General features: G+C 39.7%; 1 protein-coding gene across 12 annotated transcripts in view; it reads left to right on the top strand.

Moving 5' to 3' along the window:
• Positions 1–27,948, top strand: part of tjp1b (tight junction protein 1b) — an 85,234-nt gene that overhangs the window by 9,820 nt on the left and 47,466 nt on the right. For 9 of the 12 annotated variants that reach the window (XM_088080470.1, XM_088080458.1, XM_088080463.1 and 6 more), the window contains exon 3: positions 11,823–11,964. In XM_088080470.1, coding sequence (XP_087936596.1) covers positions 11,823–11,964 — 142 coding nt within the window. Of the gene's footprint in view, positions 1–1,884; positions 2,395–11,822; positions 11,965–27,948 lie in introns of those variants that run through there. The other 3 variants (XM_088080466.1, XM_042495377.2, XM_042495378.2) reach the window with 3 other exon arrangements.

The following is a 27,948-nucleotide window of genomic DNA, read 5'->3' as shown; positions in this document are numbered from 1 at the left end:
TTTGGTCTTTATCAGCAGTTTTCGCCAAAGACATAAGATATCTGGGATTGATATTCTGGGTTTAACTCCATTAATGTTCCTGAAAATCCTGTGAGACACTATATTCAGACAGTATATTTTTAAATTACTGTTAGTCGATACTTTTGCCAGTGCACACATTGACTACTTATAGTAGAAAAAGCACAGGTGTTACTGATAACATTAAAGATGTCTCAGTAAGCCATGACAGTATGTGTTTCCATGCACCAGATCTTATGTGCATTTTCAATTTGCGCCTAAAAAAATCTGGATGGAATATCGAAAAAAAAAAAAAAAACCTTGCATGCTGCATAAAACATTTTTACACTTGACGTAGATGAAAGTTATTGATTTTTTAAAAATATTTTTTGGCATTTTTGAAAATGATTTAAAAGATTTTTTAGGGGGGCTTGATAAACAGGAAACATGGGAGGCTATATGGGACGCACCCTCTACATGTTAGAGGTTTCTCCAAAAGTTGCCATATAGATGAAAGTGAAATGTGACAAAGTTCAATGGCAGACCAATGAAAAAATCGTGACAACATGTGATTTAAACATCCATTGAAGCTTTCACTCCACTTAAGAGACAAAAAATGCTAGCACACAAAAACATTACATCTTTGTGGAGCGATTAGTAGACTGTAACCTTCCTCTAAATAATACAAGCAACAAACATAAATGCAAGGTTTATTATGTTTTCTACATTATGCTGTCTCATATAGCCCTCTTTTTCTGCAACGTTTTAATGACATCCAACTGGAAAATTAGCACCACCAACTGTTTATGTTAACTCCTAACATTCTCATAATGTTAGTGGATGGAGTGGCAACCTCTGAGGCTGAAAAATGAAGCCAAAGCAAAAGTGCAAAAACTGCAGTTCCTTGAATGGCCACTTGAGGCTGGCTCCATTTCAGGGCCTCTAGTTCCCTCGTCTCAAAGTTTGTGGATTTTTGGTTGGTAGCGTAAAATAAGGTCTCATTAACACAAGCTTAATATTTTGTTGACCAACATAAAATATGTCAGTAAATATGCCACTTTTAAACTTTGAAGCTTTTATTTGTCTTTAAAAAGGCGGTTGCTCACAAGTGGCTAAATGAACCTATAACAACATCACGCCAAGCTGAAAGCAGCTCTACAGCCTTGTTTTGGGGGTGAAGAGACTGATATGTAGTTCATTTACAGCCTAACATGTGTTTTTTACTTTGGCAATTGTATTTAGGCATCAAAAATTTTGCAAGTTAATTTGTGTTCATTTGTGATTATCTTGCTGAACAAAATGTGTAATTATCATAAACGTTTGTTCACCACAGAGCTTATTCTCTGTAATAAAACAAAATCCAATGAAAAAAATCCCACAGGCTTTTTGACAAGGGAACCAGGATGATTCGAACTCCCCTGTCGGTCTCCAGAAAAAACATCATTCCTGGGGCACTTCATGAACCATCATTAATTTTATTACTTGCACCTGTGCTTTTCATTTTGTAACGTCAAAATATATTCTATGACAAATGGTTATTGCAGAATAGGAAATGCCCATAAAAATAACCCTGACCACAAAAAAGTCAATAAATAAATAAAATAGCAGTAACAGAAGAGGGGCTTAGACTTTCTATTTCCGCCCCTGTTAGTCATCACTTGTTCCAGGAAGTATTGTGTAACACAAAGATACTCGTGTTTCTAAATAAGCTCCCTTTAACAAGCAATTAAAGACAAACTGTGGACTTCCTAAACAGATGCTACAACTGAGCCCATCCGAATGAATCGGTCCCTCGCCTCCCGCCTCCTCCTCCTCCCCCTCTCCTCTCCTCTCCCTCCTCCCCTCCCTCCCAGTCGCTCCCCTCTGACTACACTGTACACACACTCTCTCCCCTACCTCACACACACGGACGCCTGGACGCTGCAGCGTTTTTAAGAGAGTGTTTCCATCCCCGGACAGGAGGGAGGAGGCAGGAGGGAAGGAGATAATGTCCAAATCCTGACCGTATTCCAAAACAAAGAAAAGCAACACAAAGACAGAACACATCGGATGGATCGGCGGTGTGTTTGCGAGCGCTAAAACACGGTCAGAGTGTCATTGCAGACATGGGTCGCAGCGGTACGGCACCTTTCGCTCAGCTCCTTGGGGAGTGTTTTCACTGTCAGTCCTTCAGCGCTGGAAATGGCGTTGTGATGCTGAGCATGGAAGACGCAGCGGAGGCGGATGCCAGGGAATAAAGAAATATATGATCACCTGTGCTTTTCTTTGGGTTGGATTTTTAGTAGCGGTGGACAGTACCATGGTGAATTACCAGAAATACATTACTGTTATGCAGCTGGCTCTGGGGGTGACCGCCTCCAACAAAGAACATTGTCTCCCTCCCAGGAAGCGTATGTGGTGAGTATGAATCTTGGTGCGGATGATGATGATGATGATAATGATGATGTGATGATGCAGGTTGGGAGAAAGAAAAAAAAAGAGAGAGGGGGGCTGCGATGAGCTCCAAAGCCTCCCACATCTCGTCAAATGATGAGCGGGTCACGGAGCCACGGTGCGCTCGCTCTCTCTCCCAAAAAAAGACATAATATTCCCTCCAGCCACTGCAGCCAGTCTGCACCATGTTGCAAGCATCACAAACATACTGTGGTCGATACACCGTAGGTAACTACTCCGCATGCTGGGAGTTTGCGTGCGCGCGCGCGCGCGCGTGTGACACCCAGTCCAGTGGCCTTAGCTTTATGTCCTTCCTCTCCATCAGTTTGTAAAGTTGAATGCGTAGGGATGATGTCATAGCCTCATCACTGTTTCTTTGCAACTTCACTCGCTTTAATGTACTGTGTGGCCTCCACTGCACTGCTGCTGTCACTGGAAACCATCAAGCTAACCATGTGGTCACCCTCTCCTTATCCTCACCGCTGTGTTGTAACTAATTAATAAAGTGTAAAGCATGAAATCCTCTCCTGTTTTTATTCCCTGTACTGCAGCCAGGCCTCTGTACACCTCTCATTAAACATTTTCCACCCATACTCTCAGCATGTTTGTGTCTCTCCACCTCTCCTGTGTCCTCATTACTCTGTGTGCCTGTATACTGTGTATATTGCAGTGACCACCTCTCATTGTCTCTCTTTCTGCAGCCTTGTTCATTTGTTTACTTTAAAGACAGTCCTCCTTTCATTCCTTTTTCCAAGCTGTAAGCAGATTGCTGCTGAGGCTGCAACGTGTGTGACATAGTATCCCTAATTACAGCCGGATTACCATCTTGTTTGAAAGCAAAGACGGTTAATTAGAAGTCAATAGGCTCAATGGCACTCTGATAGCAAGTGTCTTGCACAAAAAAAAAGTATTGCACGGCGTGGATCATTTAACCAGACAATGCAGTTACACTGGCATGGCTCCAGTGTGAGGGAGGCTTAACTATTATCATCACCTCTTTAAAGCCAACCTAAACCATTTCCTGTGTGAAGTGAGGACAAAACACCGAGGCTAGAAATCTCTGAGCATCACATTGTCTTGAGGAAGAATAACATGATCAGAGGAGATTTACACACAGCTACAACCTGGATTTTATAACATGCAAATAACTTTATTATGCATAAAGCATGTTCACAGTGGGATGTTTTTACAGTTATTAAATGGCGCAATAAGGTGTTTTATCTTAATTCAAACATGCACAAGAACACAATCTGTTATCAGGGGCGATGTCATTGAAGTCAAAGTGCTGCTGTAACCTCATCAGGGGTCAGATGCTTCTCATATGCAACATTTTTTTCATCATTTGGTCTCTTTGGCTAATCATATTCCTTAGTCATCTTCTTATTAGTCTAATTGCCCCCCAAGGAGAGGATGGGGGATTTCACTGAGACAGAGGACTCCTTTCATGTTTCTTCTGTTATTATTGTTTGATACTTATATCTCCATATTTAAGTAGATTTCGTAGCGATCCCTTCTTGTCTCATCTACAGCAGTGCACTGATACAAAGGGCTAACCTAGTTATGTAACTCTTAGAACAAGCTCTGACCTTGTTAAATTGAACATTTTTTTATGTCTAGAGTGAAAAGTAGTAGTCCCTGCTTTTTGGGAGATGGAGTGAAAATGCTGAATTCCTTGCGCCCCTCCAGTAACCCCTTAAAAACACTGGTTAATTCATTATATATAAACTTTTTATGAATGATTTGGATTTTGCATCTTTCAATCCATTTACTGCACTTAACGTTACAATCAACCATTTTGTAAATCGTGTTGCTGCAATTTGGATATTTTAAACTGCCTTTCAAGCAGGTGTTGTTTTTAATTCCCCTATTGTAATGATAATACTTTAGTTTGTGTTACCTGAGTAATAAAGTATGGTGCACATTATAAAATAACCTTTAATCTGTCATAAAGCAACAGAAACTCTCTTTTGTCAAGGCTCAGACTATGCACATTTAAAGCACAAAGGTGCACACACATGTAAAATAGGACTAAAGCTGTTAAAACTGCAGTTGACAAGAACAGTTCAGGATAGTGTCTGTTTCAGTTGTTTTAGGGTAATAATGCAGTGTTGACTTTTCAAACCAATCTGCATTTAAAGTTCATAACCACTTAACAAAAATTGATGATGATAGTGAAAAATACATGACATGCAATATCTGGGATTAATGTTTTAGATGTTTATCCATAATTTGATCCTTATCGTTGTTATTGTTAATAGCATTATCAGTAAATACACTAGTAGTCATGAAATTAATAGTTGTTCTGTGGCATTAGGTAACAGTAGTAATTATACCTGTTCTTGTAGTGCTTTCAAACTGCCTGCCTTGTTGCTCAAACGACCATACAACATTTACAGAATGTGTGTTAATTAGAGTCACAGTTATTCAACTTTATCCTCATCCTTCTTGACTTTATATTTGACAAGAAAATGTAAAAAAACAACAACATACAAGCAGTATGTAGAAAAACATTCTAATGAATGTGCTGTAATGCAATATAACGTATGTAGTGCACAGTGTCCTTTAATTGAATGGGCATGTGTTTTCAGAATTTTCTGGTTAGAAAGAAACCTTGTAAAACATGTAGTGTCTGCCCACCTGAGTGAGATGCAGCACAGCGACACTGTCAACTGAATGTGAGTTTCAGGTGGAGTACAGCAGCAGGTTTTGACACCTCATGAATCATAAATACCCGATGAATCCTGCATGAAATTTTCTCAAAGCTACTAAAACACACGCATCAACTCAGCCATGCGGCATATGTTTCATATCCACATTTACAAAGTGATGTGGTAAATGAGCTGACTTTGCCATCGGAAGGTGGAGCGGATGGTGGATGGCATGTAAGGGAGATACCGAGATCAACAAACGATAACAAAGGTTGTGATTTAGCGATTCATTGCTGTGTGTCCAGCAGCTTTTTAGGCACCAAATGTGGGTGTTTTGTAGCGACCCAAAGCTGCATATCCTCTTGGGATAGTGACCCAAAAAAAAGCAGTTGTTTTTATATATTCCTAAACATGAGAAAGTGGTTTTGTGCCTAAATATAACCACATGTTAACCACAGTGTTGTTGAAACGTGAAGTTTTAATGTATCTGCTACATAATAATGTGCAGATTTAGCATATCCATGGTTTGCAGAAATGTATGAAGACAATATTTTTTCTGGCGATTTGGGTTTTTTTTTCCCATCAGACATAAAGCACAAAACAATGTTTCTAATGATAAATGTGCTTTTCAACAAAGAGGTTCAGGTTGTGCACTGTCGTTTTTCATATTTTAGTTGTAATATATTCTTACATAACACCTGGTGTTGTTATGAGAACCAAATGTCCCTCATCCTCTCTCTGCCAGGAATTTGGAGAAAGATGCTCCACCGGTTTAACCTTTTTCTGCAGATGATATTGATAACTTTATTGAAGTGACCTTTTAAATAAATACTGCTCTTTACTCATTAACACTGTGTTTCCATATACAGAAATGCAAAAACACTTCTTCAGATACACACCACTGGAGCAGAAGCTATTATTTGAAAATAAATCTATGGCAGGGATGATAATTATTCATTCTTATCAAGCAGAAATACCCAAGATTTTCTGGTTACAGCCTCTAAAATGACAGGCATAGCCAGTTTTCTCTTTCTTTGTAAGTTGTGTTTAATTTGAAAAAAATCTCCATATTTATCATGTTTATTTTAGACAATAAACAAATAATTGAACAATTTAAGAAGATAAAGATTTTATTTGGATAGAAAAATAATATATGATTATTTAACTCCATAAGCATTAGCATTATTATCTTGTATTTATCCACTGTATACACTCTCTTCCAAGGATTTGGAAAGGCACCATACTGTATGTTCAATGGAGTAAAATCATATTTCTGTCATTCACAAATACATTTCGCATACAGACAGGATGTGACATCACAGAGGGACACAGAGATGTAAACAGAGGAAAATGCTTCATTGCATTTCAGTTTAAGCACCCTGATTTTAAGGTTGCTTTTTACATAATTGCAGCGTTAACTCTGTCCCATTTCTGGTCAAATGGTCAGAGCTGCTTCCTGTTCTGCTGATCTCACAGCGTGTGGCGGCGAGATTACACACCGCTCTGCCCCGAACACTTACACCATCCACCGTACAGAGACAGTGTGTGCCATGTGCATCGCATTCTCCCAAAATTAGAGGAAGCGCAGCTCGGCTTGCCTTTGATAAAGACTGAATAGCAGCGGCAGCTCTCTAAATTAGGATTAGTCTTTGCAAACAGATGTTCCTCTTGCCTCCAGTCTTAAAAACCCATTCCCCTCTGCACACAGCCAAAGATTAGCATTAACCTGGCTTAATGAACTTTACACTTTGTTGCAAGCCTGCAGGGATATTACAACAAGTCCATTGTGTTTATGTAATGTTTCCTCTTATTTTTAGCCTGCACCTTTTCTTACCAAAAAGGAAAACAAAAGCAGACAGTGTGGTTACAAGTGCAGAGATTCAAGGCTAATGTTGAATTAGCCTGTGTCTTTTACAGTGTGTGTGTCTTTATGTGTTTTATTGTGTCTGTGTGTCTGCAGACACTGGCTAGGATTGCTCTCCTTGTTAAGTGTTATATTAGCAGTGGGTAAGATGGGAGGAATGGAGCGTAACATTGCCTATTGACTTGCTGATTTAGCAGTGGCCGTTATTGCTCGAACTAATCGTATCTGATGGCTCCTCCAGGCAGACAGGGAGCAGAGGGACGGCATAAAGTCCTGCAACTGATTAATGTGTGTGTATGTGTCCCTCGTCCTTTCTTTGTAATAGCATCAGGCATCTGCTTGACCTTACCTTATCTGTGAACTACGTTATCACCCTCTGTAGTGGACGGTCAGGCCATTGGGGGTCCTGGCATCAGTCTTATTCTGTTTTCTTTTGAGGTGGATTTTTCTTTGTTCACAGAGGCTGCAAAAGGTCCAAGACTCCAATACAGTCATCATATCAGGGTCAAGCAGACACTTATTGTGTTCACACATCATGCACCTGACCTGTTTACTGATACAAAACAGCGAATGAAGGATTGAGGCTTCTACTTAGCACATTACAATATGTATTCTCAGTCTTTCACACTGCTGTCTGAAATCAACAGAGCTGAAAATAAAAACGCACACACTGCCCTTTCAATGTATTGTATTATAAGTGGCTCAGTCAGAAATATAAGTATCTCAATTTCTGAACTTTGAGTTTCCAGTTTCAACAAGTTATAACATGCTTTTCCTGAGATGTAATGCCATTATAACAACACATAAACTAAGAAGGCTTTAAAACTTTGTATCTTTTTTTGGAAGTTGTTATGTCTGTAATTTTTACTCACTGCAATTCCTTTTTGTCGACCACGATGTCTTGTTTGTACCGGAACAAAAGATTTTTACAAACTCTTGCTCAGTAACAAGATGTTAGTTCTTCATTTGTAGCGGATAATTTGTGACATGGTGGAACGAGCACATTATTTGGAGAGAGGGTTTTTTTGTTATTGTTGTTGATGATGATGATGATGATGATGATGATGACCACTTTCTCCCTCATCGACCTCGGCTGAGCATTTTGTGTGACAGACTGCATCCTTTTGGTATTTATGATGAAGTTGATACGTACTCTCGATTCCGATTTTGCCGAGCAGAGATGTAAAAAATAGGTGGTCTACTTATCGTTAAACTGCATCATGGCGCTTTTTTTGCTTCAAGTCTGTGTTGTGTTGCGATACTTTGATTCATAGTTCAACATATCCTACTCGAAAACACCACATCAAGAATAGTGCTTTTCACTGAGTGGCCACAGAAAGTGAAAGCGTCATTTGCCTTGATAATATTTTGGTTAGTGGGCTTCACACCAGTGTAACTAAGACGAATGTTATGTTTCTATGGTGCAACCAAACATCCACACAGCATTAGTATCAAACTAAGTATGTGTGGAATTTGCACCCTAACTTAAAAGAGAACTTACGCACAGCTGGCGCAACAGGCTGCAGACCTTTAAAGAAATAGGTTGACATTTGGAAAAACGCTCTTTTTTGCTTTCTTAATGCAAGTCCGTCCATTAGATTAAAAAAAAAAAATTAGCCGGGGTGTATCTAGAGGTAACAAATCTTCCTACCAGCTCTTCTAAAGGTCAGTGATTAACCAATTATATTTTGTTTGTTTAATACATACATAAACCAAAGTTTACAGTCAAGTTGGACTTTTACGGGCAGTTGTTCTTCTGAATATTTCTTGACTTGGAGCAGTGATGACAGTGATGACAAGACTCACAGAAGTCACTGTGACAGGCCAAGAAATAGTCCAAAACTTACCATTCATACACTTTGGTTTTCTACAAATTAAACAAACAGTATTTAAAGTGCCATTTAGTTATCTTAGGAAGTGCTGCCAGGTAGATTTTGTTACCTTTCAGAGCCAGAATAGCTGTTTCTCCATATTTCCAGTCTTTATTTTCAACCCAGTCATACCTTTAATGTACATATGCATATTATGAAGCTATTGACTTGTAGCTGTAGCTTCATATTTAGTGCACAGACATGAAAGTGGTATCCGTCCTCTTATCAAATCCTTGGCAAGAAAGCTAATATGCATATTTCCCAAAACTATTCCTTTAAGATTATGTCAATTTCCATGAAATTGTTTCATTTAAAGTACAAGGTAAAAGGTCTTTTGACTTTCCATGTCCCTAACAGTATTTTTTAGGTCACATGCCAAATGGCGTTCATCCACATGCAGTTTAAAATGTACTTTTTATGGTGATAAAGTGAGAATGAGATGTTAACATTCAGTCTCACACGTTTATGTATTCCCTCAAACCTCAGGAGAAACACATTATACCTGCATATTTGATAGAGAAGCAGAATTCATCACAAAAGCGATATGAAATTGTTCACTGCACATTATATCTGAGTCGGCACAGTTGCTGGCACTATGTTACATTGTGCCTTTGTGGCCTGAAGTGTTTTGGCTGAAATCCATTTCAGAATCAACATCCAAGAAATGAGCCTCCGAATGCGCAGGACTGCACTGGGGCCTTTGATACAGTCCAAGCAGCTTTTCTCATTAGTCATGTTTGCTGTATTGTTTATGAGAACAATCTGAGGTCGCTTGTAATCGACTGCACGTATTGCAGAATGCTTTTTTATCTCGCATTTCCAGCCAGTAAGCAACTTACACCGCTTCAGGCAACTATTGACTTGATGCAGAGAGAAAGTGGAAGGTGATGTTCTCTTTCCTCCCATCTTTGTTCATTCCTTTCTCTCCTAATTTCCCCTCACTGAGTCTCCAAGCCTCAGGAGCTCCTCTGAGCCTGCTGCTGAGCACGCTAATGGATATCTACTTGTCCCTGAGCCGTACTGTAGACAGGATTTTTCCTCATTGAATATTGCGTTAGGTAAATCCTCATTAAGAGTGACTGTCTTTCGTGACACTGAGAAAAAAGACTGAAAAGAAGGAAGCAATTACAGTAATACCAATTTGAGCTACACTGTGCTGTACACGCACTGCACATTGATGGGAAACACCTCTTTTTGTGTAATAAATGAAGTAGATTGGAACTGTTGTTTGGTCTGCAAAATGTCAGAAAATAATAGAAAAGAAAATTGCTTGTCAAAGTTCTTACAGCCCAAAGTGTCATCTTTATAACACTGGTTTTGTCCAATCAGCGGTCCAAGACCCAAATATATTCATTTTCAATCATATAAAATACAGAAAAGCAGATCATTCTCAACAACTGAAAATCTAGAGCCAGTACGTTTTAGTTGTTTTCCCTTGAGAATATGCTTTAAACCAGGGCTACTCATCCTTTTGTAACTTCAGGCCCACTTCTGGTTGTTAAAACATTTCCAAAGACCATCTTACCAAATAACACGATGAAAAAGAAATATGTATCCGGACAATGTCCGCTGTTAATGTTGTGATGACTTTTTGTTGTACCAGAGCCTGTCCCTTTTCCTAAAGAAGTATTCTTTTGGCTTCCCAATCATAGACTGTAAAAATAATTAGCGACCATGACATCACCCATTGGTTTGTGGACTCGTGTTGAAACCTCAAGTTTTGCATTTTGGCTGTCACCATCAGATTTTTTTATGGAGCCAGAAGTGACCATATTTGGCAAGAAGCTAAAGCTGTAGTGGAGCGAGGGGTGGATCTGACTGAGAGGCCGAAGACTTTAGCAGAAGACAGTCTGTTACTTAAAGCAGCCCACCCTTAAATATGCGCAACTTTAAGCCTTAATGAAATGCGAGTGGGTGTGTTATATAAAAATTTACGCCCATGCAGTTATCATGAATGTTAAGATTAGCTATAGCTTCATTCATTCATTAGCCATAACTGTGTATCCTGTTAAGGGTCATGGAGGGCTGGAGCCTATCCCAGCTGACATTGCATCAGAGGTGGGGCACACTCTGGACAGCGCGCCAGACTATTGCAGACTAATAACTTGTCAACATTTATAACTCTACAAAGTGAAATTTGCAGACATTTATCAACAGATTTCAAATATTAATAGCTGCATTAATTACAAATAAAAAAGATAAACACCAGCTAGAGTTTTCACAACCTGGCCTTCTGAATGTTTAATAAGTGATCCACAAAACATTAGTAATTGATTTATTAAGCATTAATAAAGCTGTCAGTTATAACCTACCCAAGGGGTCGAAGAGGTACCAATATAATGTATTTGTCTAATATATAGGAGACGGGCGTGGCTGGTCTCAAAAAGTAACCCTGCTGTGGATTGATTGATAAACTAAATTGTCAATTCAGTTTTATTCATGCCTACGGGGACAATTAATTTTGTGGCAAACACAGCACATTACACAGCAATTAAGCCACGAACACGAGGAACACAAAGGAAATGAGAGGCGGAGGGTTTTAATGTGGTCAGAAGGGTTCCAGCAGTGCTGCTTAAGTATGTCATTTGTGAAGGGTAAAACATTTCCTGAGAGTATTGGTGATAGGTCGGCCAAGCATGCCTCCTCCCCACATCTCACCATGACCCAGCTACAGCGTGGCTGCTGTGGCCCACAGAGCTGCACAGGCCGTACGTGTTGGAGGCTGCGGTGCTTCCTGAGCTCCAACCAGCTCCCCCACAGGGCCTCTCTGACATTAAATCCAATTATAGATTTCTTTAAATGCCATTTTATCCAGCAGGGGACTGTGGCCTTTTGAGAAACAGCAAACGTGACCACTGTGTTCTTCCTCCTCTTCTTCTTCGGTCTTGCCCGTGGCACTTTGTCCTGCTGTGATACAACCATGCTGGAAGTGTATTTACTTGCCCTGATGTAGTGCTGTTGTTTTTTTCTTTGTCCTCCTTCCTCCCGCCCTCTCTGTGCTCACCTCAGGATACACCCCAGCCCGACCGCTGGCTCCGTCACTGCAGCCTCCTCAGCGAGCACCATTCAGGGCAAACCATCACTGCGCCGCATCAAGGGCCGCATTCACAGGAGCAAGAGCCTGGACAGCATTGATCTCCTTGACTCCAATGTAAGTTAACACGCTCAAAAAACCACAATGACCGTTATCACCAAGCCACAAACACTGTTATGTATGTCCAAAATGAGCAGAGCACACAAGTCACCATCCTGACATCACAAAGACTTAGTTATGGTACAGATACAAAAATGTCCCTCAAGAATATGCTTCAGTTGTGAAGGGGTCTTGTAGAACTGTAGATTTTGTGCAGGACAAATATCTTCAGTCTGTATTTGATCATTGTGTGAATGACTGAATCCACAGACATACATTATTCAAATTAATCCAACCATGCACCAAAAAAGCTGCACAAAGCATGGTCTTGTCTTTGGGTAAAAACTCAAAAGCAGTGAGAGATAAACTGCACACAGTGCTGTTTACACACAGATCACAAATGGTGGCTCATTCCTTGAATGACTGTTTCTCACAAATTGCAGATCATTTTGCAAGCACTGCAGGTATTTTGCATTCTCATGCATGAGCTGCAAGTATTGCGTTTACTTTAATTAACAAAATCTGTGAAAATGAAAGGAATAGGAAAATAATATTGCAAATTGCAGCTTGCATGTTGCAGATTTGGTGAACATGAGATGATGGAAAAAAGGTTCATCATCCTGCTGTGTTGAGGCTGTACTAATATTGTTTCCCTGCACAACAATCCACAAATGTGACAGAAACTTGTAGGAATGGGCATTGTTAGTTGTTCCTGTGTCATGTTAATATGTCTCCCTTCAAGAAATTGGTCGACATTTGTGGTTTTATAGGAATTTTACACTTTTTTATACAGATCAAACAAATTACATATAAAGTCTTTTTTTGGTGGACATCTCAGGTGCTTGAAGGTGGAATTTGTTACCTTTTGACGGAGCAAAGCTGGCAGTTTGCTCCCAGTCTTTGTGCTAAGCTAAGCTTACTGGCTGCTGGTTGTAGCTTCATATTGACCACATTAACATGAGAGCGGTATTGGCCTCCTCATAAATAGGGCTGCAACTAATGTTTATTTCCTATGTTGATTAATCTGCCAGCTATTATTATGAGTAACTGTTTATCATGTAGTCTATAAAATGTTAAAAAATTGCGAAAAATGCTCATCAAAAATTTCCAGAGCCCAACGTGACATCTCCAGATAACTTCCTTTTTCAAACCAGCAGTCCACACCCCAAATAGTCCCCATTTATTATAAGGGTTAATTCCTACATTTAAGAAGCCACAACCAGCAAATGTTGACATTTCTGCCTGAAAAATGACTGAAATGATTAACTGATTGTCAATGTGATGGGCAGTAATTTTCTTTCATTTGATTAATCAACTAATTGTCACTTCTCTACTCATAAAACTCTCTGCAACAAAGTGGAAAGATGTATTTCCTAAAATGACAGATCATTCCTTTAATGTGGGAGGTAACTTACTTACTTTCACATTTAACTCAAGAAGGAAATCCAGAATTTCGTCACATTTAATCTCTTTCGAATTTGACCACTCAATCACTTATAATAGGTTCTTTGATTTAAGATTTTAAAAAATGCTGATGAAGTTTCAAGTGAATTGTATGGTATAGATTTCACATGGTTTCTAAGAAGAAATTCAGTTTGAGCATCAAGGTTGCGATTTTATTCATAGACACACACGCTCATCTTTTAGGAAAACAGGTGTCTAATGACTCAAAATGTTCCCAAATGCCTGAGGTGAAACTCTTTCTTGTCTTTATCGTCACGCTAAATGATCATGAAACATCCTTTGATGGGGTTATTAATTCACAAAGCAGTGTTTGAACTTCAGAGATCTGCTGTGCATAAATCAAAGCAGTCATAACTGAAATGCACACGTGGACTTTGTTGTTTCCAGACAGCGCAGCAACAGACTGCTGGAGGGCCTCAGCCTCCAGGGAATGATATCGTGTTGACAGCTCAGATATGACCTGACTTTGAATTCAGCTCAGGCGCTCCATCTGATTGAAGGATATTGCAAAACCACTGAGCTGGTTGAGTCTTTGATACAAGTAATGGTCAACAGCGGGAATCCTGTTGAGAACATTAGCTGTGAATGCCTCAAAGATATATATTATGTCTTATCACAGTTGCTTTTGCTTAAAATTATGTTGAACTTGTATTTTACATTTCAAATGTTCAATTATGTTTCAGATTTCCGATCATTAAGTGTACCTCTAGGCTTTATCTTTAACTCCACTCAGCTTGGTGTTGCTTTGTGTCACAGTCACAGAGCTTTAAGCCACTCTCTGATGTGCTGATTTATTAATGAGACAAAGAATCCACAGACCAGCTCACGGCTCTGTGGGGCTGCATGCTAACATGCTCCCAATGGCAATGCTAACATGCTGATGCTAAGCGGTAATAATGTTTACCATGTTCATCATCTTAGTTTAATGTGTTTGCATGCTTATAGGACAAATACTAAGTGTACTTAGTGCAGCTGAGGCTGATGGAAATGTCACTAGTAATGTTTTGTAGGTGTTTGATCACAGACACCAGACACAAAGTGCTTTACAGTCAAATCTGAGACACCAGATAAAGTATAGAAGGGGAACCGATTTAAGGCAAACATTAAAACATAAAATATCACTTGCCATCTAAATGCCTGTCTGAACAGATTGGATTTAGCTGCTTTTTAGAAGAGTCCACAGTGTCCAAAGACCTCAAGCTTATTTGAAGAGTATTCCAAAGCTCAGGGGCTGCTGACTGGAAGGCACGCTTTCCCTGGATCTTAAAATGTGTCCGAGATACACTAAGAAACCCTGGGTAGAGCACCTAAGGGCTCAGCTTATGGTGTAGGGTTGTAAAAAGTCCATGATATACTGTGGAGCCTGGCCTTGGAGGGCGGTAAAAGTGAACACCGTTTTTTTTTAAAACCCTCAGAGACCTGAGCAAATTGGTTTGATTTTTTGCAAAGACAGGGCCCAAATATCAGCATAAAACCAGTAAAAAGTTGAAAGGAAGAAAGAAAAAAAATATAAGCAAAAAATAAATAAAGGTAAAGCATAGGAAATGACTTGAAAAGTGCTGAAAATTGAGAAAAAAAGAAGAAAGTATTTTTTCATAATTCTAAATATATAATTATGATACTTATAAATATAGTTTTCTGGATGTTTTTTTAAGTTTCCCTCTTTAAAAAAATACATTTTCAAGTATTTTCTTGTCACCTGTTAATAATTTCTGGTTATGTGTAAGACATGTCTTGCCATGTTGCTCACTGCCTTTCCCCCATGTTTTTGAAAGAAATCAAATCAATCTGCTCAGTTTTCAAAGGGCTAAACAGCTTGTGAAAGGTGTCTGAACGCAGCACTACAAAACTGATATCAATCCAGGTTTCAGAGGGTTAAAACGAATTCTGAAATTAACAGAGAGTTTAAATTATATGTAGTATGTGAATGATGTATTTGGTTAAACATTTCTAGAGATGTGTAAAAGGTTAAAGATTTATTAAGGGAGGCAAAAAGAGAATCACAGTAGTTCAGACGTGATGAGATGAAAGCATAAATATCAGCATCTTCAATTCATTTCTTGACACAGGTCTTTGGTAATAAACATAAGTGTTGTTTGTCTTGATTATGGTGCTAGATGAAAGGTCAGAGGATCATCGAAGTTATCGCAATTCATCCTTAGGTTGACAGCAATGTCTGAATGTAATTTCTAGACAAAAGCTGTTGAGACACTTTAGTTGAAACTATAAATATCGACATCCTGGTTGCACCAGAGAAAAAGTCACAGGATCTCATTCTTATGGCAACATGAATGCCCATTCCAATTTTTGTGCCAATCCATTCAGCAGATGTTGAGATATTTCACAAAATAAGTGAAAATTTGGACCTGTTGTAAGTGTAGGGAATCACCAAAGTCGGTTGGAAATATCCTCTGGGACACAGACGACTGTTTGCATGAAACACTGAAGGACAGCATCAGGTAATAATGCTGCCGCTAACCACATAATATAAGGAGCGTGCACAAACAACTGACTGTCATGCAGGAGTCTGGAGTTCGCTTCCCCCATGGATGTGTCAGGGTTTTTTCTACACCTTACCATGTGCATCTTTTGCCTAAATCATGGTGGGTGCGTCATCCCACCATGACGTCATTCCACCATGACATCATCCCACCATGAAGTCATCCCACCATGAAGTCATCCCACCATGTGTATATGTTGACATCAGCGTAATTGCATCCTGGAGCATAAACAGCTGATGCAGAAGAATACCTAAAACATCATAAGTAGACGCAGAAGGTCACTGACAGAGTGACACCATGTTACAAGTTGGGATGAGAACATGCTGCAGCGATACACACACAGGGACGCACATGTGCCTACATGCATGGGCCCCATCAGAGAAGCTCAGTTTACAAGTCACACATAGATAACGTGATTTCAGTCCCTGCTCTGGTAGCCATTACTCCGCTATATGTTTGCATAGCATAGTTGTATGGTGCTATATTGATGTTCTGAATGTTCTGCAGAGCTCCTTTACATCTGTACAAAATGTCATGGCAATCCATCCAATACTTGTTGAAATATTTAAGTCTGATCCAAAGTGGTGAACTGACTGGCAGGCAGACTGGCGTTGCTGGCGTTTCCATCCCTAAAACCATGCAGCTAATGCAGAGAATTTGCATCAGTGAAAAAAACAACCAGTCATAATTGATTGAACAAAAGACCCATATTTCAAAAGTAATTACAAAACCATCATTTAGTTCCTGTCTAGTAAACCGGACAGTGGATGCTTTTAGGCTGTAATTGACAGATTAGTGGTGGCCTTGATTTTGAGCCATACACAGGAATCATAAGCCTTCATCTGAATGGAAAAAGGCAGTGTAGTGGCACTGTATTCTCGTACCCTCTCCTGCTCTGTAAGTCATAGAGAACGACTTACCACAGTGATGTCATTTGTCTTTATGGCATGCCACTCAGAGGACGCTTCAAACGGCTCGAGAGGCCACTATCTCACCAGAGACTGAGAGCCCGGGTAAGGGCTCCTGGCCTTTTCATGGTATATTTCTTTTGTACGGGCTGTGTGTGCACTAGAGGAAAACTTGCTGACTTGCCCAAACTAAAATGCAGCTGATGGAAGTAACGGTCCGCCTTACAGTGAGTGATGAGACTGCAGGATGCTCAGCTGAGGAGCAGTTTCTATTGCATCCTGCTAAAATGTCACAACAGACACAACACTGCCTCTGAGCCGTTGGGCGATCTGCAGTTGTTTTCCGACAGAAAATCTTGCCTGATTGGCCATTTCAACAGAAAACTGAGGATATTAATCAACTGAGTGTATGAATTTAGGTCCATAACTATCATTGCCCATCAGCGTAGAGCTAAATAATCAATAGTAGTTAAGACTTTGTTTATATCGATTGCTTCTTTTGATTGCTTTTCTCTCTTGATAGTCAGGGGAGGACTTTGGCACCTGGCCCACTCCCGCTGTCATTTGTGTTGGCAAGCATCGTACTTGTTCACAGAAAGCTTGAATCAGATTTTAGTGCTAAGGCTGCAGAAAGCACAACAGAGATGGAGGTGGGGGGGGACTACAGTCTTTTAATGCACCCGATGCCTTTGTGTATAGCAGGAGTTATTTTTCTGTTCATCAACAACACCTCGTTTGAAGCAGCAGCGTTTACAGCATTTCTTAATGCTTCAGGGAAATGCATTAGTCCATCTGTTCAGGTATTACACAAAATCACATTCTCTGTATTATTTACACCACCAATCTCGCATATCCAATCACTTTGTGACTTTTCTTTGTTGTTCTTAAAAAAGACAACCTCGAGGATAAAAAACAGGAAATATAAATTTTCACCTTGTTAACGGAATATGCTGTCTTTGCTATGTGTGTTTTTCATGGATAAATGTTGAGATGATTCTGAATAAGCAGTGTATTCTTATTTGTATTACATTTTATCAGGACAGTGGGAAAATTATATATTGTACATGCACAGCACCTACAGTGTCCCTGATGCAGTGATGCTAAACTGAGGTTGCTGTTTCTGTTTCATGTGCTTTGAATTGGGGAAAGATCTGTTTTTAATGCAGTATTTTTCCTGCCCTCTCAGCTGTTTTGGAAAATGTTAAAGGAATGTTTGCTGCAGAGGCTATAACCAGGTGAGTTGAGGGGGAAACTAAGAGTGTATCAGCAGGAGCAGATGCAACTAAGCCAAGATGAAAAGCGCAATTAAATTAATTACTCCTTAACAGATCAGGATCAGTCACCAACAGGGCCTGGAGCTTCGCCTTGGTCAAAGTCTTAATCTCCTATTAGTTCTGCTCGCCCCATCCCACTTCTAAAATCCCATCCTTGGCTGCAGTCTGCTGTGGACAGAGGCACTCCCCCCTCTATCCACCACCAAAAAAAAGCCCCCGCGTAAGCATTTATTCGCTGCTCAGTCTTCGGAAAGTGCTGCAGATGCATTTACGGAGAGAGCAACTGCAGCTGAATTAACCAATCTGCATATTCAGGGCCTGTTAGAGGGAGATTGTTCCCGTGTGTTGAAGGCGTGGAGGTGCATGAGGGTGGGAGCAGAAGGGCCGACTCTGAGTGAGACACACCAAAAGCTGTGGAAAGAGACAGAGGGAGGGAGGAGCAGAGCATGGGGGGGGGTGGGCGCAGGAGATTTATCACGACTAACGCTCTAGAAGGTCTTATTGAAAGGAGGAGGAGAGGGGGGGCGGCACTGTGATTGGGGCAGCAGCTGATTTTCTTTTAGGTAAGACAGGTCTGTTATGTAAGAACAGTTGAATGGATTTTTTTCTCCTGTAGGTGATAAGCACTGGGGGTTGGTTGGAGGTGATGGGGTGGGGGTGGGGGGTTGTATGTGACAGTGAGGAGGCGCTGGCCCTGTGTGATGCATGTTAAGGTTGCGTGTGTGCTCCCTGCGTGGAGAGGATGGCAGATGTTGGGTATGTTTCTGGAGGCTGTGACTCAGGAGCAAGGCCTGCCTATGTGTCCTCTGCTGGGACATATGGCAGGTCACTGTGGGCACTCTGCACTGTGTGTGCACCATTATGTTAACTTTACAGCCTCTGCAGTGGCAACAACAAAAAATGACACTGGATAATTGCAAGTTTAATAATGTATGATTATTAAGTGTGTTTCATGGTCACAGTTTAGTTTTATATCCGTAAGACAAGATGCCCTAAAATGGGTTTCCTGTCACACTCAGTTACACAGAAATACCCTCCTGTTCATTCCTTAAAGGATACTTGGATTATAAACAGCAGAGACCTTGGTTGTCAGTGAAAGATTTGAAGAAAATGACTCGTGCCTCTGAATTGTTTTTATGGTCGGGCTTGTGTCCCTCATCTACAACAAATCATTTTGAAGAGAGAGAGACTCAAAGTCACATAAATCCCAACAACTCTATTGACTTTCCCGCATGATTTATGTCAGGAGAGGAGACCTGGACAGTAAGCGCCATCAGCAGCCGAGGATTAGTGGGAATGTAGCGCTAAACCAACATCACATACGATATTTTTCCGTTCCAAAAATACTAGTCTATAAATACCACACTAACAAGCTCTCATTATAATTTTGGCTTATTTTCAAAGAGGGCTTGATCGTTCGTGTTTCCCCCCCTCATTTGAGTTCTCGAGTGTGGGGTCAAGTGAAGGACAACCAGCAGGATGATGTAATGTTTGTAGAAATCAAGATGGTGGCCATCGTGGGGAAGTCAAGCATGAAAAATGAAAGACTGGGAAGGTTGTCCCGAGACAAGTTAATCAATCGTAGTCTTGGTCTCTGTGGATTACATTGTCTGCCGATTGATTATCATGAGATGAACACGTGCTGTTCTTTTGAAGGTGATATTTTGTGTTTATCTAAGGCAAGTAAAGATTTTACAGGCTGTAAATACACTTTGGATTTACTTGTGCTTATCTGCTGCTGTCTAATTTAATTCTGATATAACATAAAGGACACATTGTTTTTTACATCTTGAAAATGAATGAATAAGAAGTATTTATTAGGGCTTCAAAAACATTTAAACTCATTTATTATCTATTATCTAATGTGTTAATCACTTTCTTGGTGAATTGATATATCATTTGATCTATAAAATGGTAGAAAATGCCCATTATTGTCCACCAATAGTCCAACCAAAAATTATATTACAATGATATAAAACAAGGAAAGCAAGAAATATCCACATAAGAAAGTATAAGTTTTTGGGAGATATAATGGCTTGTAATGAAGATGGCAGATTGCAACTAACCGAAACTTCCCCATGTTAGAATTCCTTCAGTGTTTACTGTTCAGGAAGTTTTAACCAGAAGCCAAACTATCCACAGAGGTTTCCTCATCTCCAAAACAAATGGACCAGGTGATTTTAAGTGGCAAAAACACTTAAGCAATTTATAAATCACTGTTTGTCCAGTGCTGTTTGGCAAATTGCAGATGGCCCTTTTGCCTAATACTTGCTAATTTTTCTCTGATAACTTAAGATCCAGGTGTTCAGAAGGTTTTGTACCGGGAGCTGAATTATCATTAGAGGTCTCTCCAAAACAAACCGACCTGTGATTTAAGCCAGTAAAAAAAACGGAATAAATCAGTTTCATGTTAAATAAACAGTTTTTCCAACTCTGCTTGTTGTGTATGGGCTGCTAACTACACTTGCCGCCACAAATACATGCATGGCCCTGTCTACAGCTAGTGTTTGGTTTGTCCGTTCTGGGCAGAAACATGGTGGTGCAACATGGCAGACTCCATAGATGAGGACCTGCTCCCCGTGTAAATATGAACAGCTCATTCTAAGGTAACAAAAAACACAAATTTTCTTATTTTCAGGTGATTATACACAAATGAAAACATCTTTATTATATTATATTTCTGTTCTGCCAATGTGTCACCCTAAATCCGTCACACTGGACCTTTAAGTCTATAAAATGTTAGAAAATGATAAAAGATGATGCCCATGTTTGTTCAACCAAAAACCCAAATTTCAGTTTAATATGGTACAAAAATGAGGAAAGCAAGAGATACTCACATTTAGGATGCTGGAAACAGCAAATATTTACATTTTCTGCTTGAAAAGTGACTCCAACAATAAATCAATATCAAATTAGTTGCTGATTAATTCTGTCGATCGACTGATAGATTACCTGACTTAGCGTTTTAGATCTCATTTTGTTATTAGTTATAATAATGCCATAATTCAGCAACAGTTAGTCCCCCATTCATGCACTGTGATGTATTAAAGATAATTATTAGTGTCAAACCACACAACACAAATTCACAACACAACACAACAGAGCCCATTAATGGTTAAGAAATAAATACATAAGCAAATAGAAAGCCTTTTAATTCTCATTTCTTACATATAACCAAACATACTGTGTTTGAGAATGTATGAAAGCAAGAAGTGTGTGTGCATTTTATGTATTTAATAATGTGTGCGTCTGCCATATCAGTACCGTGCATGTGTGTCATGCAGCCTGCTGTGTTGCTGGACATGTAGGATGTGTGTTGATGCCCAGGGAGGCACCATATGCTGTTTAGACTCAGGAGCATCCCATCAGGGCGGACCCGTGGGTGAACAACTCCCAGCTCCTTCTTGTGTCTCCCTCCATCAGCTCACGCGTGCATCATCAGCCAGCAGGGGTTGAAATCACGCAGATCCACTTTCCTCACGCTTGTTTTCACGCCACCATGAATAATTCTCCATATAGATTTCCTCTCGCAAGGCTGGACACAGTCAGTCATGCTCGACACGGAGAAACAGTGTTCAGCTCAAGTCCTGCAGAGGGCAGAGTTTTACTACCTATATGTTCAGAAACACAGTCAAACATCCATGTTTGCACAGCTCAGGCAATGGAGAAAGGAGGAGGTGGAGGTGCAGTTGGGGTTTGAATGAGTGTTTAGCTTTCATATGTGGTGATAGTAATGTTGTAGTTGCTGAGATACAGATCATTAAAAACAGCGCGGCTGCATGAAGGCAGGAATTGTTAGTATAAGGACTGTCGATGCTCATGTGGTTGGTGAATTCAAGCAGGAAAAAATAAAGTTTAATCTCCCACTCATCTGATATATTGCACAGTGGCCAACCTTGCAAGGTTCCCTCTGTTAAAAAGAAAAAACATGGGATTTGATATTTTCTATTGAATTTATCAATGAGTCCACCTGTAGTTGTGATAAAATTAATTTCCACTTGAACTGAGAGGCGGTGGAGATTTATAGCATGTGTTATAGTGTTTGGCTTCTTCCTGCAGTGCGGTAAATTACTCCCGGGTGATTTTTCTCCCTTTTTTTCCCCTGTCTCTGTTACCCCCAATCACCTGCCCTCCAAGATACTCCTTTGGCCTGGTCCAAAGGGAGCACCTGATCCCACACTGCCAAGGCCTTTAATTGCTTTCCTCTCATCCTAAGCGAAGTTGCTCTCCTGGGAAAAAGCCATGAATAGACAACCTCTTATGAATCCAAACTAATTTAAAGAGTCGAGTTGATGTGAAAAAAAAAAATCAGACTCTTCATTAATAATTTAACTGGTAGGTCACATCAAGGGGCGACACTGTGGGTAAGGTGATCTGATCGTAAAAACATTTTAAATATTGCGTTTTTCTATGTTTTGTTTTTTTAAACAATAGGTTTAAGCAGTGGTGGACTTTGCACATTCAGGGGCCCTAGGCCAGCTTCCCCTGGCAACTCCCCAACAAGAGAGAAAAAAAAGTGTAATTATTATTGATTATATATTTATTGTAGGCAGTAAATTACCAAAAATATCAAGAGCTAATGACAAATTAACAGAAAGAAACAACTTATAACAATATAATAAATAAAAAACAATAAGAGAATACTGTATGTGCAAATTATCAAGTTTCATGTTCTTCTTATTTTTTGAATGCACCCCGAGTGGCTTTTGGCTTGTTTTCTTACATTAATGCTCTCCGTATATGCATAAATCCACCACATCCCCTATGTTCCATTTTTATGTTTAAAAAAGGAGAAAAACAAACAAACAAACAAATAAACAAACAAAAAAACTATGTTTTTTTTCACCCTCCGGGTGGCGACCTAGGCAGCCAACTGCTTACATTGCCTATAGCACTGACCCCCAACCTGGGTCTCCTGACCTTGACTATAAGCCACCAAAGCTTCATGAGGGGTAGCAAGACCTTCATAATTTTAGGGGGTGTAAGAAAGCTTTTTTGTACAGAATTAGCCCATATCCCAGCATTTCATTTATTTCTGCAATGAAAAGTAAATTAAGTTAATATTTTTAAAGTTTAGATCATTATTTAAGATAGAAAAAAATGAAAATAGACAGAGAATATAAACAGTTCCATAAAATATCAGGAAAACTCATCTCTGATGCAACACAAAAAAGATTAAAATTTAAATTTAAATGTATGTGTTTAAAATTCACATAAATCATTATTCATTTATTGTCTGTAACTGCTTGTCCTCGTAAGGGTTGCAAGGAACCCGGGTCCCTTCTGTATGGAGTTTGCATGTTCTCCACGTGTCTGTGTGGGTTCTCTCCGGTTCTCTCCTCCCACATACCAAAGACATGCAGGTTAGGTTAATTGGTGGCTCTAAATTGCCAGTAGGTGTGAATGTGATAGTGAATTGTTGTCTGTCTATATGTAGCAGCCCTGTGATAGTCTGGCGACCTGTCCACGGTTTACCCACCTCTGGCCCGATGACAACTGGGATAGGCTCCAGCCCCCCTGTAACCCTTACGAGGACAAGCGGTTACGGACCTAAATCACTAGTTAACACAAATTTATCGCGGAATTTGTGTTCACTATTTAGGTGTTTTAAAGGGTTTATCAGTTGCTCTGTACTGTGATTGTTATGCATTGGATATAATATGAATTATACAGTAAATATGTCACTTAGTCAGGGGTTGTTAGTTAACTCAATGGTAGAAAAGGGATCCCTTAAGGAAAAAGGTTGGGAACCAGTGGCCTACGGGAAGATCCACCACTGTGTTTAAGATAAGTGAGTCTCACTGGGCTTATGTTAGAAGAGCTGCAGAGTATTTCTGGTTAATTAAGATGGATAATAATCTGCTGTCACAATTTCCAGCTGTCAGATTGATCAGGATCTTGCTGTTTTAAAAGCTTTTATTTCCCTCAAGAAATCCAGCATCATGTTTAACACTGCAATCTATGATCAGGTCTTCAGAAGCAAAATAATTCCTAACTCACCATTTTGCTGTTAAAGACCTCTCTGTCATCCACATTAACTGATTGGAATTGTTCATCTTTATTAGCATTAGTGCTCCCCTCCTGGAATAAACATACTTAGGCGATTGCTTCTTTGCAACTGTGCATGATGCTGTAGTTTGATCCAGAGAGGATTTGGCTGTTGGCGGCCTGTTGTCACATGATCCCCAGGGCCGGGGATGTGAGGTCAGTTCATGTCACCTGATATGTCTGAGCTCTCAGCTGTTGGTGGGAAAAAAAAACGAGATGGAGATTACAGGTTCATTTGGGGGAATCTTGAAAAATATGTATTTCCTGCCTGTACATGGGTTCTGATTTTATTTTATGAATTTTATGAAAATCCAGGTTTGTTCACAGTGTCACATGATGTTTGTCTGCTTTTGTTATTGCCTGTAGCTCAACACCTTGACTGTATGTCACTTGTTTTACCATTTCATGAAATAGCTACTTTACAATGGGATTGATCTGGATTTTGTAAATTAGTTGTTGTCAATGTTTTTCAGCTAAAATAGAGATTGAGCAGGGATCCCCCCCACCTTAACACATTACATAAAATTTAGATGCATATTAAACTGGCGCCACCATGTCCTGTGCTCCTTTACGTTGCATGAAATATCAAGCTATTAAAATAATAATTATTGGCAGATAATAGATATAGTTGTACTTTTCCATCGTAAATTCTGCTTATCTTAAGTTGTTAACTGTGAGCTCAAATGTTAAGGAATTCAAACTCATATGTATACATCATGTTTGTTTTCTGAAGTTGATGGTATGTCATAATCTCTTGCTTGTGAAGTAACGAAATGATCGATTGTTGCACACAAAAAAAGCCATACACTTAAAATACTGATACAACTGATAGGCCGATATGTGATTTGGCACCTTGATTGCACAAGAATGCATGGACAACAGTTAGCCTGTCCTCAATGTTGTGTTGCTCACATAGACTATAAAATAAAGATGGACAGGATGATGGCTCCCAAAAAGTGAAGCCAAAACACCTCTACTGCTCCCCTGGTGGCTGGCTGCAGTACAGGCCATATGGACATAAGGCCTGTATATTAGCGTATGGAACATGGGCCAGACTAACTACATGACTACACATCAAATGAATTTTTCCAAAACATTGTTTCAGTCATTCTAGGCAGTTCTTATCACTCTGCTATGTGTTCAAGTGTTCATCTTTTCTGAGAAGTTTGTTTTTATTTGGTATTTAACGCTATAAAAAGGTAGTTTGATGTCATGATTGGCAGTGGTGTGTGCCATATGGTGTACTTGTGATCAGTGGCATTGCCAGTGATTGGTTAAACGGGTGTATAGGTGAGAACTCAACACCGCAGAGGTTGTTACTGCACAGACTCTGGCTTCTAATGACATCTACAGAACAGGATGGCAGCGGCCATATCTGGAAGATTTTGCCTTCATTTTTATACAATGGGAGAAATTGCAGACATACGACTTGCTAATATGTTTACATTAGGGCAGTCAGCATAAATGTGTTTATCACAATGTGATTAAGGTCTGTAATTAATACGTTAATGTTTTTTAATCGGGTTAATCGCTGGCCGACATTTCTGTTTCAAGAGGCTGTACTGGGTTGAGTTTTTAAAGCTACAGTGATACTGGTCGTCCAAAATTAGAAGACCTGAGGAATCCAATGGTACCAAGCACCTCATGCTAGTTTTCAGTAAAGGTTCAAAATAATGCTCTAAAATTAAACTAAATTTTGGCAATAGAAAAACAGCATGGCCATTTAAAAGGGGTCCCTTGACCTTTGAACTCAAGATTCATGCAAGTCCCATGCAGCTTTTCGCTGTCATTTGATTCCTAATCAAGAAAATCTGATAACAATTGCTTTGCCATGTCAGTGTGGACTTCAAAACTATTTTGTAATGCAAAATAATGGAATTGAAAACATGCAATTATTCTGATTAACCACTGAAATTCTGCGATTAATAGTGATTTAAAAAAACAGCCCTAGTTTATATGTTTTGTTCACGTTAACATGTATTTTCAGACATATTTTAACTTTTGGAAGAAAAAACACTTAAATTGAATTAAAAAACAATAATGTAACAGCCCCCTGCAGTACCTCTGAGGACACCCAGGGGTTGCGGACCCCCTGTTGAAGACCCAAATTGTAAATATGTTTTGGTAGACTGGTATAAATTTATACTGGTTTAGTAATTTTATTGCAGCATATCCACTCCAGCCAGTGCAACACAACAATTTTTGCATCTCCTCACAGTTGACAATCTAATTGTTATTTAAATATAGGAACTATCAATTGAGTTTGAACTACAAGGACACAAATCACTCTGCAAATTAATTGATTTGCTGGCGCCTATATAACAGCTGAGTACACAAAAGCCAGAAAGAGCAAACAAGGCTGCATTAAAATCTTTATTCTAATGCAGAATCCAAATATTATACTCCAGATTACAGATGAGACATTTCCTCTTCTGTGGGACAGGTGTTACAATCACACACACTGTAAAACCAGCTGCTAATAAGCTGGACACAGATCAGGAGGCTGCAGCCAAACTCTATCTCCTGCAAGCTTCAGCTTCAGCTACATTTTACAGCCTCACATCCTCAGCTCTGCTTCACTGATGTCACACTTCATTCCTCTATAAAGCACCTTTTGATAACTGCTGACTTTACAAGATATCTCATGCTTGCTAGATCATAGACCCTTGTCTCTTTCGCCAGCTCTGAATGTGCTGCTCCGCGTAATCGTGAGGCATTATGACACTTTTGTGTGTGGAATTTCTGTCCTGAACAAATGGGCTGGCTGTCAAGTGCTGCTTTCTTATGCTAGAGGTCAGTGATACTGACAGAGGACAACACAGAAATCACAGAAATACAAGCCTCTGTACAGTAGCCAGCTCACTCCCTTATGAGATTACATTGATGTACTCCCAATTTGTAAAACCAAAGACTGGATAACAAGATAAGAAGCACAAAGTTTTGAGTATCATCTTGCAGCTTTGGCAAACAGGGTGTCACATAATATCATCTACTGTATTCTCTCGCACCGCTTTCAGACAAATGCATTTATTTTCTCTCTGCTGCAGTGCTATGTTTAACGTCTGTCATGTCATTTGATAGCTGCAGTCATTAAAGCTCATAGATAGCCATGCCAACCTTTGCTTAGTAGGCTGTTTTTCCTGACCTGTGCAGCTGAGAGGTGACTCACTCACCGTCAGAGGCGGTGCACTCTAAAAGCCAACCTGCTGTGAATTTGTAATTTGCTTTTCCACTCGTGTGATTTGTTCCTGCAGTTATACTCTGGTTTGGATCCTGTCAGTGTGTCTAAATGTACTGATGGGGGGGTTCTGCATAATTCTGTTGCACGGCATGTGAAACTCCCTCTGTGCTGTTGGAGCCAGTGATGCAAACACTGTTGTAGCATTAACAGAGGGTATTTCAAGGGCTTCAGCACACATACATTAAGCGGCATAAGCTCACATCGAAGCCAACTCAGTCACACGCAGACTGTTAAAAAAAAAAAAAAGTTTACATTCATGCATTTCCAGGGGGGTTTGATAGCTCGATTCCATTTTTATGCTTCAATACTTCAGCTAGTTTAAATACGATAATGCATAATGATAACTAGTGTCATCATTATTCATGCTTAGTGACATATACTATCGGACATACTGTCAAAGGTTTGCATGTTATCATTCTCAGTGGACACCCAACAGAGCCGTAGAGGTGCAGGCCACAGATACAGTTTTTGAGCAGTATTTACGACTGCTATTCATCATATTTTGTTTTTCCACAGGATGTTTACGACTGCCCTTGTTTATCTTATTCTTATGACCTTGTCCAACT

The sequence above is a fragment of the Plectropomus leopardus genome, chromosome 7, assembly GCF_026936395.1.
Source record: "Plectropomus leopardus strain MGB_pleo_1.0 chromosome 7, ASM2693639v1, whole genome shotgun sequence".
Classification (NCBI taxonomy): Eukaryota; Metazoa; Chordata; class Actinopteri; order Perciformes; family Serranidae; genus Plectropomus; species Plectropomus leopardus.
The sequence above is the reverse complement of the archived record's forward strand: the minus strand, read 5'-3'. Positions and strand labels throughout refer to the sequence as shown.